Here is a 14,714-nt window from a genome sequence, read left to right as displayed (position 1 = left end):
GGGCCGCGCGGCCCAAAACCGCTCGTGGGCTTCTTCTCGCTAACTGGCAAATGCAGCCCGCTGTTTCGAGAGAGTTCGTGTTTGCTTTGCCGGTCGAACAGGGAACAGTGCCGGCCGACATCGTGCCGCCCCGGCCCTCGCGGCGGCCAAACCAGCCCTCCCGTACCCGTCTCGCTTCTTCCCGGCGGCGCCCTCGTGACTTGAACCCCGGCCGTCGCCGCCGGGCGCGCTTCGCGGCGCGTCTCGGCGGGCTGAACCAAGGATGCGGGTGGAGCGAATCCAGCTCCGGCGCCTCGACCTGCCCTGCCTAGCTCGGCCGCCATTGTGTGCAGTGTTTTTTCCTCCGAGTCCTGCCGCTGCCGACGTGAGCCGGCGAGCGCCGACGCTATGCTCGACAGCCGACAGCCTACCGCCGCCGCCGTGCTCCTTTTTTTCTGAAATCAAATGAAATTTCACGTAAACAATCTTTCTTTTTTTAAATCAGATGAAATTTCCTCTCCACTTTTTTAAAAGAACCGAAGCAGCAGCTGCAACAGAGGCTCGCTCCACCTTTTGCAGCTGTAAAGGTTACACGCACGATTCCAGGTGGGCCCAGCGGGTCTCCACGTCATCCGCACCCGCCGCCAAAAAGCGGAGCCCTACCGCAGCCGCCAAGTGGGCCCTCCCACCCCGCCACGCGCCATGCTGCTTCTGTTCCCGAATCCATCGTCCACCGTGGACCCGTCCCACGCCGAACCCGACCCATCCTCCACCAGCTTCCACTTCCACCCGGCGCCGGCAGCCCCGCTGGCACGCGGGTCCCGCGCCGGCCCCACCCGCCACACGGGCGGCGGCCCGCCTCGTGGTCCCACCCGCGCGCGTCTAGAAGGGTCCACACTAATCACCGGCTAAACACGACGATTAGCCGCCCGATTTGATTAATAATCTAACCTAATCCGACGGTAAGTGCACCGGCGGATCGGGAAAGGGTTGGCCTTTATAAGCGCACGCCATCCCGAAATAAGCCAGCGCCCTCCTCGCCTTCGCCTACCTCTCGACGCCCGGCCCCAAAAAGAAAAAAAAAGAGAGAAAATTCTTCTCGGGGGGAAAGGTCGCGTGCCGTCTCGCCCACAGGTTGGTTGCGCCGCTTCCCCCCCCCCCCCCCCCCGCCTCCTATTCCCCGGCCCCAGATCCGATTGCCGGCGCTCGGCCTGCCGCGCCGGCCGATCTAGCGGCGGCGAGGGTCGCCGTTGACGGGGTCCGTGGCTGGCGTGTCGGATTTTTTTTTTATCTAGGATTTTTGGGGGCAGTTTCGTTTCTAGGTTGGCGGTGGGCTTCGCGTCGAGGCGCGGCCGGTTGGTTCTGGATCGGATCTGCGCCGATTGGAATTGGGTTGACCGGTGGGGTTGGTGGCACGGGGTCTGCGCGCCTCTCTGTTACGGAGGATTTGGGTTCGCCTATGCGTATTTTCCCTTTAATTCTCTTGCAAATCATTTGCCGTGGTTTGTTTTCTAGGCCGGCAGGCGAGACCTCAACCTTTAGGAACAGCGGAGGGAGTGACTCAGTGAAGGACACCGAATCTGTCCCCGTGGTTGATGAACAAACTTCGGTGGTCGCCGGCGGATGTGGGGGTGAAGTTCATCCTGTCGCCGCCGGGTACAAAGCCGCGGCGCGCGTGTCTGCTTGCTTGTGGCAGGGCTCTTCCATCCCTCGCATCACATGCGAGCTCCGTGTCAAATCATGAAGCGAGTGAGAGATGTTTGCTGATACGGGAAGGTCTCTTGTGGCCCTTGCGTACGGGGTGGATGAAGCGGCGAGCTTCCTTGCGGTGCTTGGCGTGGGTAGCCTTGATTGTGGCCAGAGGTTTCGTGCTGACCATGGCAAGGTCGATTGCTTGGACGTGCGGATGAAGGTTTGACTGCCTGAATTGGTTGTGCATCTACCTGATTGCAGTTCCGGGGATTGATTGCTTCGCCTGTATGCGGCTGGTTCCCTGCCTTGCGCTGGTGCTACATATGCAATCTGTGGAGCAACCAAAAAGGCCTTGGCTTCATGCTATGATTGTGTAAGGCCCTTGAGTAACCAAGGTGTGCTGTGCAGAGCTTTAGTTGTTTATATCGAGAATAAGGATGTGATAGAAGCATAGAGCGTTTGGTCCAGCGCGGTTAAATCCGCTCGTACAGAAGACCTGTGGCGCAGGTTGTTGGATAACAATCCCATTGCTGCTCTGCAGGTTCGACACACTCTCCTTATCTTGTTCTGCTAGAGAAGCTGACTGCTCAATATGCAGCCTGGTTGCATATGCTAGTAGAAAGTAATCTGATTGGGAAACTGACAACTTTTGATGTTTGAATTTACAAGGGACTGAGGATAAAATCATGGATAGGAAATTTGGATGTTTGAATCTACTGATCTAGTACAAGCTACTGTTATCCCAATAAATTTTAACATGCCCGCTGCCCTCACCTACTGCTTATCTGAATAAATATGGGCAGTCTTTATCAGCTAAGTATTTCAAAGACCTTACAGAATGACACATTTGGATACAATTGGCTTAAGTTAGTTAGCTTTGAAATTATTCATTTCCAATTTGTTGCAAGTTGGTTTTGTTTTTCAGCTGTTACTGAGAGATAGTCGTGTCCTGTAAAGAGAACAAGGATTGAAATATGATGCAACCCTTTTCATGATTCAATCCAGAATTCCTAATTTCCTCTTATTATCGCTCTGTACAACCTTATGCAGTTCCACTGTTGAACATTAGGTTGTATTTCTTTCTGAATCTGAGTTTGAATAGTGTATTTTTGCTATTTATCACACTTACTGCATGCCCATTTCTTGCTAATGAGCTAGAACTTGTGTCCATGCAGCCCATCTGTAGCAATGGCACAGGAGAGCTGGAAACAGGAGTCTGAGGAGACTGGAGTCCATGCGCCTGAGGCCCCAATTCTGTGCATAAACAACTGTGGTTTCTTCGGCAGCACCATGACGAACAATATGTGCTCGAAGTGCTACAGGGACTTCATTAAGTTGATGGAAGCCCCTGTGGTTGAGAAGAAGGTGATCACCGCGGCATCTTCTTCTGCGGCACCAATGGAGACAGCAAAGCAAGATGATGTGCCTGCAGCTGCTGCCACTGAAGCTGTGGCGGAGAAGCAAGCAGAGCAGGAGCCACCAAAGCCGCCCAGCAACCGGTGCCTGACCTGCCGCAAGAAGGTCGGGCTGACCGGCTTCCTCTGCCGCTGCGGTGGCACCTTCTGCTCCACGCACCGCTACACCGACTCCCACCAGTGCACCTTCGACTACAAGAAGGTGGCACGGGAGCAGATTGCCAAGCAAAATCCAGTTGTGATGGCTGAGAAGATCAACAAAATATGATGCATGGTCGTGTGAAGGGATCTCCGAATTCATGCCTGGGTTCCCGAGTCCTCAAGTTCACTCCCGATAGGTTCCTTCAGGTGGTGGTCTGGGTTAGCGTGGTAGGGAGTCTCAATTGTGTCTATCCTTCTCCTTTATCATGGTTTCATTCTCTCGATTGTGTAATAATGTAAATATATTCAAACTGTAATTTAATCCTATTGCTTCCTACGACGATTGCCGGGTTTACTGCTGATCATGGCTTTCAAGTGGCGTCCAATCTTGTGGTTATCTGGTTCTGTGCATATCAAGAAGTTAAGTTGAAGGAGTTCAGGATCCTGAACAACAGTGTGTGCTTTTTGACCAATATTGAAAGGATGGCAGCTTGTGCTATCGCTTTAATCCGAAAGTTTCTGCTGGAAAGATGCAGTGGTTTTGCGTTGTCGCTTCCTCTGGAAGTAGATTAAGTTGAGAAGATAAGATTGCGTAGCAGGTACTGCGTATTCTGGTCCTGGAGGCAAGTTCTAGTGTATCGGCATGTCATTGGTTTTGTATCATTGCATGTTATCACTTGTGCTGGAAGTCGCAGCAAGTATGAAGCTTATCTGATCCTGCTAACATCATGTTTATGTGATCAGATGAAGTAATAGATAAGCATATACATGTCAAGTCTGTTTATTTCTGATGCCTTGCATGTTTTGCAAATCATACATGTCAAGATGCAGCTGCCTATGTTGGAAAGCAGAGCTTTTGATAAGTTGCATGGGATGAGACATGGGTATAATTGCTTGGAGAGGAAAGCAATGCTGAAGAAATGAATTTTTTTTAGATTGCACAATACAACTCGGACACTCACAACGCACGTGCACTCACCCCTATGAATACACGTAGAGAAACCTAACCCTACGAGCATGTTCGAAGACAAACAAAGGAAATGACCGACGGTGTCACCGTAGCCTTTTATGCTGTCAGCCAGTTATAGCTTGGCTTTAGGCTGGATCTTAGTCACAGTAAAAGGAACAGTGCGAGAGACAAATGATGGTGACCCCTTCTTGACTAACGCAAGAAGAGAGGATTGGATCACTGGAATTCATTGGTGATGAAGTTAACACTTCTTTTCTTCCCCTGAAAGGAACTTTCAAGTTTCAAAAGCAACACGCTCTGTGGACAAGGAATCGTTCTTGTGAAAAGCCTCCATGCTCAGTGAAATTCTGATGGTTTTTTGTCCGCCCAGGCCCAGCCCTCTATGACGAACCTGAATTCCAACCGGTGCATATCTGTTCAGGCCCTATGAAGCCAGCTACCAGCTACCAGAGGAGGTATCTGGGAGTACTTTCAGACAGAATCAGAAATCGTCTTTAGTTTCATCTTTTTTGCAAGGTTAACAGGAGAGAATCCTAGTAGATTGTACGACCATCTAACACCTGACAACAGAGATGGCAACTTAAGTGGAGACCTATTTTATTAACGTACGATAGATTTTTCAGGTTGAAATTCCTGATTGAAGCTGAACTATTCTAACTTCTGCATATCATTGCATTCATAATTCATAAAGTACTATATTTCCTTCAAATAAAAAAAACTCTTGTTTTGTTTCTCGAACATTGACTTAGTTTTCTCTAAAAACCTGAGTTTACAGCAAGTATTTCCCTTAGTTAACATAAGTTCACTCAGGTTTTTAGAGATTAACAGGTCGTTCCTTTCTGTAAATCACAATGCAAAAGTTTGCACAGGTCTGTGTTGCACTCAACTTGTGAAGAGCCTGTAACCAAGTATTTCCCTTCTATTTTCTTAATACAAAGATGTGCTGTTCTCTTACATACTAAAAAAATAAAAGGTACACACATATATATATTTTTTAATAATTATAAGGTTTCCATACAGATTGGTAATCAGATAGTAGAGGAACTAGTAATGTTTGCAAGGACCCATCCGAGCATGTTTGCATGTCGGCAGTGGAAGCCACCTTGCTTCGCCTGAATGTTAGTCAACTACTCCCTCGGTTCATTCTAAAATCGGTTCAAAAATGTAGTTTAGTTTGACTTTTCTACATTTATAGATTTTGATATTTGTATATCTAGATGTATAGCAAATATTATAAATCTAGAGAAACAAATACATTTTATGGAGGGACTATCAAAGAATTGCGGGCTTATTGCATCTTGAATCTTTCGTGCCGAGGTCGTCAGAGATCTTGGTGATTCGTGATATCAGGCGACAGGTCTAGGCGCGTAGAAGTCTTTAATACAAAATAATCAGGCGAAGCAAACATTTTCATCACGGCACCGACACTCCGGCAACTAGCCAGCTACTATTACCAAAATACAGTGTTCAGAGGTGAAAACGAAACGCAAATAAAAAATTAAAAAAGACTGCCAAATAACAAGAACCCAATGGCATGTATGAGTCAGAAGTAGCTGGTTAAGATCTCATCTTTCGTTTAGAAATCAATGGGAATCCGATTGATTTTCTTCGTCATCCTCACCATTGCCACTGGTGCTTGGTTACAACAAACGAAGATAAAAATATCAAATAATCACAAGTTTGCCTGCTTGTTGGCTTGTATCAAATTTGAATGATGTTTTCTTAAAAAAAATTGGCTTTATTCTGTTCTGAAAAAAAGATTAGCATTTCTTCCTAGTGAGCAACATAATCGACCGTGATCACATTCCATACACTGTCATCTGGTATATGGACTTCAGCTATTCCTGTGTTCAAAGCGTCGATTAGTACTTAAACTCTGCTAGTTTTTGAATGGCCCTGCCAAAACATGAATCAAAGCTGAAGGGCAGAATGAATCCAGGATGGATGGGTGATTACAGAGGACCTCAGAGATCTTGGTGGTTTGTGATCATCAGACGGGGCTCTTGCCCCATCAAGAGTAGCAAATATTTTGATCACATCACCGGCCCGACGAAATCACAGGTGCAGAACAGGCACAACAAACTAAAAAAATATGCCTCCAAGAAATCAGCAAACCAATGGCATAAGCATCGCGAGTCAGAAGTAGCTGGTTAAGGATCTCATCTTTCTGGTAGAAATCAATGGGAATCCGATCGATTTTCTTCGTCATCCTCGCCGTATGCCCACCGGTGTCGCAACCAAATCGCACAAAAATTAAAGAAACAAACGGCAAAACATTACGACAGAATCATCGCGAATTTGCCTGCCTTGTCACCGGCGAATCCTGGGAAGAAACAGAGGACGGCCGGAGCTTAAAAAGCAGGCGGGAAGAACTAGGAAAGCGACCTCCCCTTGGGCTCAATCTCGCCTAAGGATAGATTGCCCGCCGCACCGGATGCAGCGCCGGACAATTGCAATGTTAGGCAAACAACAAAGGATTGACCAACCAAAGCAGCAAAGCAATGACGCAAACGAAAGAGTAACTAAGCAAACAAGGGCAAATCAGGATCGAACGTTGGGGGGAGGCTAGGGTTCATGGGGCGCGGAGACGAACCCTAACTTGCCATCGAGAGCGGCGGCGGCGGCGGAGATGGGAGCGAAGAGCCTGAGACTCTAGCATTTGTAGGCGTCGGAGCGGGTTGAGGTCGTGTAGGGTTTGGGTTTGGGTACCTTTTGCCGACGGCCCGTGCACGTGGTGTCCGGGCCAGACACGTAGCCCGCGGCCCACGGCCCATGGAGGAAATGCTACATAGCTGGTACAGGTTGGTTTCCATGTGAAGTCTATCCTTTGAAATTTCAACACTGGTGATGGCTTTCTCAACCTACAATTTTATGAACAGCTGGTACAAAAGAACATTGTACAATAACCACAAAAAATGTAATGAAAAAAAATAATCACATCCATTGCATCCTAGAATACATGCATCTAAATCCAGTCCAAAAAGTCATGAAAAAATTGCAACAAAATCAACCGGGCACGTTGATCTTTCGGACACGTAATCACAAATGACAAAACTTCCACTGGTCGCAGCTCGCGGCAGCGGCAGCGGCATCTACTAGCACTACCGCAGCGCCAGGAGCTGCAGCAACGCCAAGAGCACCGCGGCCGCCGCTGCCGCGCCAGCGCTCCGGCCGTGCAGCGCCGCCGCCCCGGCCTGGATCTGTATGGTGAAGTTGCAGGTCGCCGTGGACGGGTCCTTCTCCGTGGGCAGCGCGAGGCCCTGGAAGTCGCAGGCGTCGTCCTTCTGGTTCTGCACCTGGTAGTAGGCGTTGAACGCGTACGAGGCGTTGCCAGCGGTGTCCATGCCGTTGCACGTCGAGCCGTAGCCCAGCGGCGTGCAGTCGGCGAAGGTGCACGCGTAGTCGATGTTGGCGCCGAGCTTGCCGAGGTCCCTGGCGTTCGGGTTCAGCGCGCACCACGTCTTGGGCAGGTACTTGACCCCCTTCGCCGGCACCAGCATCGCGTTCCGCCCCTGCCCGGCGAGGTCCATCGCGTACTTGGGCTGCCCGTCGTACCGGAGGATGCCCCAGTGCCGCTCGAAGTTGCCCGGCGCCACGCTCTTCATGTCCTCATCGACGAGCCCGAACAGGTATACCTCGATGTACTGGTTCGGCCGCGCCGGCGTGCCCGTGTTCGCCGCCAGCCGCTTGAGCAGCCCGGCGTAGAAGCGCTCCGCGTAGGACGCCTTGGCGTGCTTGTCGCCGTCGGTGGGCCAGCCGACCTCGCCGACGATGACGGGCATGTCGCCGTTGCCGACGGCCTTGAGCGCCGCCACCAGCGTGTCGAAGTTGGCGTCGAATACGTTGGTGTACAGCACGCCGTTGTCGTTCACCGGCGTCGCGCCGCCGTCGAAGAAGGCGTAGTCCAGCGGGAAGTTGTCGTTGAGGTACAGGCTGAGGAACGGGTAGATGTTGACGGTGAAGGGCGCGTTGTTCTTGGCCAGGAACTTGACGATGTCCGTCATGAGGCCGGAGATGTCGCTGCGGAACCGCCCCGCCGACGGCACCGGGTGGCTGGCCGGGGAGTTGTACACATCGGCGTTCAGCGGGACGGTGGCCTTGATCCTGTCGCCGACGCCAGCGTTGTTCAGCGCGTTCTGGATGTTCTGCAGCGCCGGGAAGGTGATTTTGATGAACGAGCCGTTGTACGACTCCAAGAACGGCTCATTGCCAACAGCCACGTACCTGCAAAGAGGATCGCAACAAGCTATTACCTCTCACTTCTCTGACTGAGTGACCATGGCAATTGAGCAACTTGTAGCGTAAAAGAAAGAAAAAGAATTCTCTTGCTTTTAATTTGTCAAAAAGATTGACCAGAAGCATCTTTCATGGATCACCTGACGATTATGAACTTAGAGCAAGTAAATTCTTCGGTTCAGAACTTCATATGCCATGAGACTTGGTGAGAGTAATGTCGGTAGAATTTGTTTGGGAATTGTGCAGAACTGAATATTTCACATCACTACCTTGACAAAAAAAAAATCCTAGAACACATGACATAATAATCATCACCAAACAAAATTACAGAACGGAGTAGATAAGAAGTGGACATGAGTGGTAGGCTTCCCCATTGCGTTAACAGCAGGCAGCAGTTGCTGGTTATGATCAGGTTAGGTCGGATGCGTGACAACCAGTTGCAGGGTGTAAAGGGCAAAAGCAGATTTCATTGGGCTTGCAGGATCAAAGTTCAGCAACTGCATGACAATCTGAGGTACCTGACAGCTTAGGATTTTGTTGCCCTGTTTCTAAGCAATAACTTCAAATCTCCAACTATATGTTCAGCTTGTACACAAAACACAAAACAACCTAAATCATCACCGCAATCAGTCTGTAGGACCCGCTGTCTTAGCGGGAGATTAAAAGGGAGTACTATCCCCTTTTTCCAAACCTTGACCATCCTTGGTACATCTAGAACGCAATCGAACCATCGGATTAGTTTAACGACATCGACAAATTGATATTCAAACAATTGCAACGATGTTGGCATTACCCATGTTCCAAACATTTCCTAAACAAGCTGATCAGATGAAGATGGACCATGCTTGGTACAAGTGGACCGTCACCAAACCATCGGATTATTTAATTTAATGCCCAAATCAACTGATATTATTCAAACAGCGACAACCATCTTGCTGACATTATCCATGTCGAAAACGACCCATGAAGAAATGCGATGCCTTGCACGGCCAACCGAATTTGCCAACAGCCTCCTCCACTGACTCTGTCCCCACTACCCAACCACCCTCGTCCAAACAAATCAAATTTCATGGTTGAGTATGCAATTCAGATTTGCAAGATGATAACTTTGCGCCAAAAGAAAAAAAACAAGGAGAAACTTATAGCATTTCGTTATCCCATTATTTTGAATGATTGGTGGGATAATTTTCAAATTTTGTGACCAGGAGCACAACAATTCAAAACATGTCGCTGTCGTAGATGGTCAGTGCGATGCTGATGCTAAGCTGACTGTGCTTGGATCGATGCTAGGTAACAGTACGATCAGAGCGCATTGCTACCTTACCATTTCCGGTATGGTAGTGAAAGAGGGACGGGCATGGCGATGGCGTGCCGCGCCGGCGGCGAGATGGGGTCGGTGACTCACTTGATGGTGACGCCGCCGTCGAAGTCGTACCGCTTGACGTGGCGCTTGACCCAGTCCTTGGCCTTGCCGGCGTCGGCGGCGAGGTCGGCGAGCATGTTGTTGGGGATGGCGACCATGACCTCAATGCCGCTGCCGGCGAGCGCGCTCATGGCAGCGGAGTCGGTGTCGAAGAGCTTCACCTTCTTGATGCCGTTGTCGCGGAGCACCTGCACCACCGCCTTGGGCGGCAGCGGGTGCGACGCCTGCGTGCCCCAGTTCATCCCCAGCGCCTCCGCCACCGGCGCCGCCGCCCAGCACAGGCTGCACAGCGCCACCAGCAGCGCCGCGGCGAGCCTCGCCATCAGCGCAATGCGAGCCGGACAGGACCGCGAGGGAATCGATTCTTTCGGCCGGGAACCCGGCGAGCGCAGCAACCTTGGAGAAGGAGAAGGAATCGCTAGAATTTTGGGTGGACTTCGCGGAGCTCAGCTCCAGAACTGTGGGGAAGAGAAAGGTGGGCAGCTGTTGGAACCAAGGCCGGTGAGGTGAGATGTCCCGGAAGGGGATGGCCGCACTATCCAGCTCAGAGAAGCTGGAGTCCTCCTTTACTACTGTAACTCGAAGTCAAGAACTGCAGGGAGGAGACGACAACGGAACGGAATTGATTGAGACGAGAAAAGATTCAGAATTTTGAATCGAGGGAGCAGGGGACGGAGCAGGGGACGCCGCTGCGCGAGAACCGAGGTCGGAGGAGGGAGGACAGGAGGATGAGGCAGGCGGCCAATCCGAGCGGGCGACCAGAGCAGCTCGTCGCGTCTGGCGAAGTGGTGAGTTTTATCGAAGCAAAGGGTCTGGCTGTGGTTGGTTGGGGAAGGGGGAGGGCGTTTCGGTCATTTTTTTTTTTGCAGGGCGTTTCGGTCATTTGGGTGGAGCGTGTGCGAGGGATTTTGCAGTGGGGGATGACGTGGCAGGGTAGCCCGCTCGTGCTGTGCTGACGTGAGGGCTGCGGCTTGACTGTTCCCTTTTCCTATCCCCATTCGTACTCCCCGACACGTGAAAGTCATATACTAGACTGGATCTTCTATTTTCCTCCTGTCAAGAGCCCCGCACCGAGAAAACGGAGCCGTCTCGTTCCCCGTTATCGCTCCGTTCTGTTCTTCCCCTACTACGCTCCAACCTTCTCGTCTGACGTACAGCAATACGGAACCTGAAGAGCTGGATATGGCAGGGGAAGCTTAATCTGTGCGGCAAGAAGATCGATTTAGGTCGAGACAATCGATTTGGGAAGAGAGAAACTTCATATTCTGACAAGAAGCGGTAGTAGCGAGCTCGAACTCGGTGGCGGCGAGCTAACTATGATAGAGGATCCTCGTTTCGAGCTGCTTGATCTTGATTTTGGATGGTCAGGATCTCTATTCTTGCTTTCTATTTTCGATTTGGGTGACCAGCAACTCGATTCTTGCTCGGGGGTCTCGATCTGGCAAGGGGGGAGTTCGATTTTGGTGTTTTCTCTTCAGTTGCGTCGAGCCAAAGTCACTGCAGCAGGACAAGTGTAACACTTCTAGGACCTCTTCTTACAGCGGTGCGTGTGGCAGCGAGGTATGCACTTTTTCGATGCTAGTCCCTTTGTTTAGGAATATGCACTTTTCCACTTTAGATTATACTTTTATGCAGCCTGAATGGAATGAAATCCAGCTTACTGAATAATTAAAATGAGACATATATAGTCTAGTTCCTTTGTAAAATAAATTGCTGCATACATAGGATTCATTGATCATGAGTCCTAAAGAACGTATTGTTGGGATTTGCATTAAATGGCTGGGTAGCATTTTCTGGTTGTGCCCCTTGACCATGGTCAGGAGTCCCAAAGAAAGGACCAAACGACGGAGGCATGAAGGCATTTCCAACCGGATAGTAGCCTGATATTTGTATGTGATGTTGGCGTGTACCAGTCTCTAAATGGCACGCATACTAACAAAAGAGGAATATTAATATTAGCATAGCATATAAGTCTTTGCAATGGTAAATACCGTAGAAATCTTATACCAAGACAGTGTTATATGGATGTGAATGTGTTACCGCTTCCATTGGAAAATTAGATGTTTTTGGTCATTCATGGTTTTTTTCCTCTTTCGTGTTGTCTTCTCGAAACCAGATGTAGAACTTGTATTTGCTTTCATTGCAGAATCAGATGCCTTTGGATCATTCTTGATTTTTTTCGCTATCGTGTTGCCTTCTCAAAACCACCAATTGATCTCTCAGATTCAGAAACTTTCTTTTCCTTGAGTTTGATGCCTCTTGATTTTATAGCCTCGTCTTGCTGCTGTGTTCCTACAAAAAGTTGATTGTTTGGAAAATAAACATAAATAACGGTTTGATCATGCAGCTGCGTGGTGTTAACACAAGTATTATTCAGGTTCATATTGTAGCACAGTATAAACCTTGTGTACGAGTCGAACTATTCAAATCTGCATCAAATCTTTTTCCCAGACTTTTCTCCACATCATCTGCTAATTGCCTTGCACTGCTTACAGCCATAAAGTATGTTTCATTAGATTCTGCAGCTCGGGCAGCTAATTTAAAAAATATTCTAGATATCTCTTTTCTACGTTGTGATAGCTTTGTTTTAGGATTTTTTTTGTGTCTCAGAATTTTTCTTGATATGAAGAACTTTTGCATCAATTGTCCATCTTTTCGATATGTATTGCTCAGGAATTTTTTTGACATTGTTAATATCAAATATATTCAACGCATGACATCGGGTTTCTGGTCTTCAATAGCAAGAATATGGTTGTGCTAAGCTCAAATTCATAGATGTAGTCGAACCCATCTTTGATACTGATCTTCATAAGAGCTCGGCATATACATCAGATCTTGGTCTACTATACTTGGAAGACTCCTCTCTCGTATTAGGACCTCGAATACCTATTGAAAAATAAATAATTTGATCAAAAAGATGTTCTATCCCTAACCATGAATAAAACTAATATTACATAATTTCATTTTGTACCTGGACGAGAACAACAAAAAGTTCTATTATTTATTGTGATAGTATTTTTCACATTATGTGAACTACTCCTTGGAATGCTAAATCCCTTGACTCGAGCATAGAAATTATAGAAGTCATATGCCTCTTGCTCAGCATAGAATTTCATACCAATCTTTGGTATGCTATCTTTCAGAAAATTTTCTACTTGGGCAGAATCATTTTTTCTAGAATCCTGGTTGGATTTGTAGAGGGTGTCATGTGCAATAAGTCAGACATAAAGTATAGACAAAAAATTCATACTATGAATGATATTAGGGTATGACTTATAATCTATCCTTTCTAACTCTATCCTTTATAATCTATCCTTTCTAACTCTATTCTTTCTGTGTCACCAGACTGAGTGTTGATCATGAAGAAATCTGATGAGGATGTTGCAGTGTCCGAGCGTGATGATGCTTTATACTTATGAAAGTAATGGCATCGGCACACCCATGTAGTTAGTCCGGTGAGGCGTAGGGAGATTTGGTTGAGAAGCCATTGTTGTTTGTCGTTGAGGAAGATGCCAATTTATGATCTATATTTGTTGTAATTGGCGCCACTTTTTAGGTAGCTCTTTTTCCCTCCATTAATTTTTGTTAATGTTAATGGTTACGTGACGCTAAAAAAAAGGAAAAGGGCGCCGCATGACGTCTCCGTTGGCCCAGCTCATAGCGGGAAGTAATAGACTACTTCCACGTGTGCGGGGATATAGATGGAGACACGCCAAAAGAGACAGGCAAGCAGCAGCCTGACGTGAGGCTTTTCACCGTGGGGAAAGTGGATTTTCGGGTGTCTTTTACCTGAAGCGATTTTCGCGTGCCTATTTGCAGGTGTTTTGCTTGGCTGTACGCCAGCCCCCAGTTGCGTCGGATAGATTTACGAAAACACCCTTAGTGCGATCTCTCCAGTTTTTTTTCAGGATAAGCGCGTTAAATAAGATACGCTTAAGTTGAGAATGAGCATTTATTTCTCAAACATACAATGATACAAACATGCAACCAAGTTTTCAAACGCAGGTGTTCGTCTTCAGGATCCGATTCTCGGACTAATTCTTTATCCCGTCATGTCGGATGTTTAGACACCATTTAAAAATATTAAATATAGGCTAATTATAAAACTGATTGCATAAATGAAGATTAATTCACGAGACGAATCCATTAAACGATTTGGCAACATTGTGCTACAGTTAATATATGCTAATGGTGAATTAATTAGGTCTAATAGATTCATCTCGTGAATTAATCTCCATTTATGCAATTAATTTTATAGTTAACTCATACTTAGTCCCTTTAATTAATATCCAAATATCTGATATGATTCAGATGTATAGATCCAAATAGCCCCTAACTACCGAGTGCAATGATGTTATCCGGAAAAAGTTGCTAGAGGCTACTACCTCGCTGTGGGAGAGGCAACCAGAGAGTCATGGTGCCGCAGTACGGGCATTGTGCTCCATGAAGCTTATCTGGTGGGGTAAGGAGATAGATGGAACGAGAGATGACTAGATGAGATGGAGTCCAGTAACAAAGGGTATCCTTGACATGAAAAGAGAGAGGACACCTTGGTAAGAATAAGAATCTGCAAGTGCAGGTGCTCGTGAGGTCACGAAGGACTTTCTTAGGCTATCTCCAGCAATATCCCCTAAATCTCATCCTCTATATCCATCCTCCATATCAACTTCATTCTCTATACCAAATTTAACTCCAACAACATCCTCTATTTCCATCTTCTATACCCCACAATCTCAATTTTTTATCCTTTCTTCCAACTACCCTTTCCCCACCCGCAACCGCCGAACGGAGCCCCTCCGCCCGCAGCCTCTGCTTCCGCGCCCCGAGCAGCCCCGCCCCGCCGCCCCGAGCAGCCCCG

General features: G+C 48.0%; 2 protein-coding genes, 1 long non-coding RNA gene, 3 other non-coding genes and 1 pseudogene across 6 annotated transcripts; 3 read left to right on the top strand and 4 right to left on the bottom strand.

Annotated features, from left to right (window-relative positions):
• Nucleotides 1-1,006: 1,006 nt before the first annotated feature.
• Nucleotides 1,007-3,624, top strand: LOC112881494 (zinc finger A20 and AN1 domain-containing stress-associated protein 9-like). Its single transcript, XM_025946205.1, has 4 exons — nucleotides 1,007-1,113; nucleotides 1,495-1,891; nucleotides 1,965-2,044; nucleotides 2,847-3,624. The coding sequence occupies exons 2-4, from the start codon at nucleotides 1,736-1,738 to the stop codon at nucleotides 3,352-3,354; spliced, it is 744 nt and encodes a 247-aa protein (XP_025801990.1). The 5' UTR covers nucleotides 1,007-1,113; nucleotides 1,495-1,735; the 3' UTR covers nucleotides 3,355-3,624.
• A 2,111-nt stretch (nucleotides 3,625-5,735) lies between these two features.
• On the bottom strand, nucleotides 5,736-5,818 carry LOC112883669. The gene has a single exon (XR_003226923.1). It is a non-coding gene; the product is annotated as a small nucleolar RNA R12 (small nucleolar RNA).
• Nucleotides 5,784-6,804, top strand: LOC112882733 (annotated as a pseudogene).
• LOC112883653 lies at nucleotides 6,158-6,244 on the bottom strand. Its single transcript, XR_003226908.1, has one exon. It is a non-coding gene; the product is annotated as a small nucleolar RNA SNORD24 (small nucleolar RNA).
• Nucleotides 6,329-6,412, bottom strand: LOC112883671. Its single transcript, XR_003226925.1, has one exon. It is a non-coding gene; the product is annotated as a small nucleolar RNA R12 (small nucleolar RNA).
• A 241-nt stretch (nucleotides 6,805-7,045) lies between the features above and the next one.
• Nucleotides 7,046-10,636, bottom strand: LOC112883171 (glucan endo-1,3-beta-glucosidase 8-like). Its single transcript, XM_025948426.1, has 2 exons — nucleotides 9,839-10,636; nucleotides 7,046-8,421 (listed from the first exon to the last, which is right to left on the bottom strand). Exons 1-2 carry the CDS (start codon nucleotides 10,177-10,179, stop codon nucleotides 7,299-7,301), a joined length of 1,464 nt encoding a protein of 487 aa, XP_025804211.1. The 5' UTR covers nucleotides 10,180-10,636; the 3' UTR covers nucleotides 7,046-7,298.
• Nucleotides 10,637-10,769: 133 nt separating this feature from the next.
• On the top strand, nucleotides 10,770-13,431 carry LOC112883172. Its single transcript, XR_003226765.1, has 2 exons — nucleotides 10,770-11,416; nucleotides 13,202-13,431. It is a non-coding gene; the product is annotated as an uncharacterized LOC112883172 (long non-coding RNA).
• The last annotated feature ends 1,283 nt before the right edge of the window (nucleotides 13,432-14,714 follow it).

The sequence above is a fragment of the Panicum hallii genome, chromosome 2 (assembly GCF_002211085.1).
Source record: "Panicum hallii strain FIL2 chromosome 2, PHallii_v3.1, whole genome shotgun sequence".
Lineage (NCBI taxonomy): Eukaryota > Viridiplantae > Streptophyta > Magnoliopsida > Poales > Poaceae > Panicum > Panicum hallii.
The sequence above is the reverse complement of the archived record's forward strand: the minus strand, read 5'-3'. Positions and strand labels throughout refer to the sequence as shown.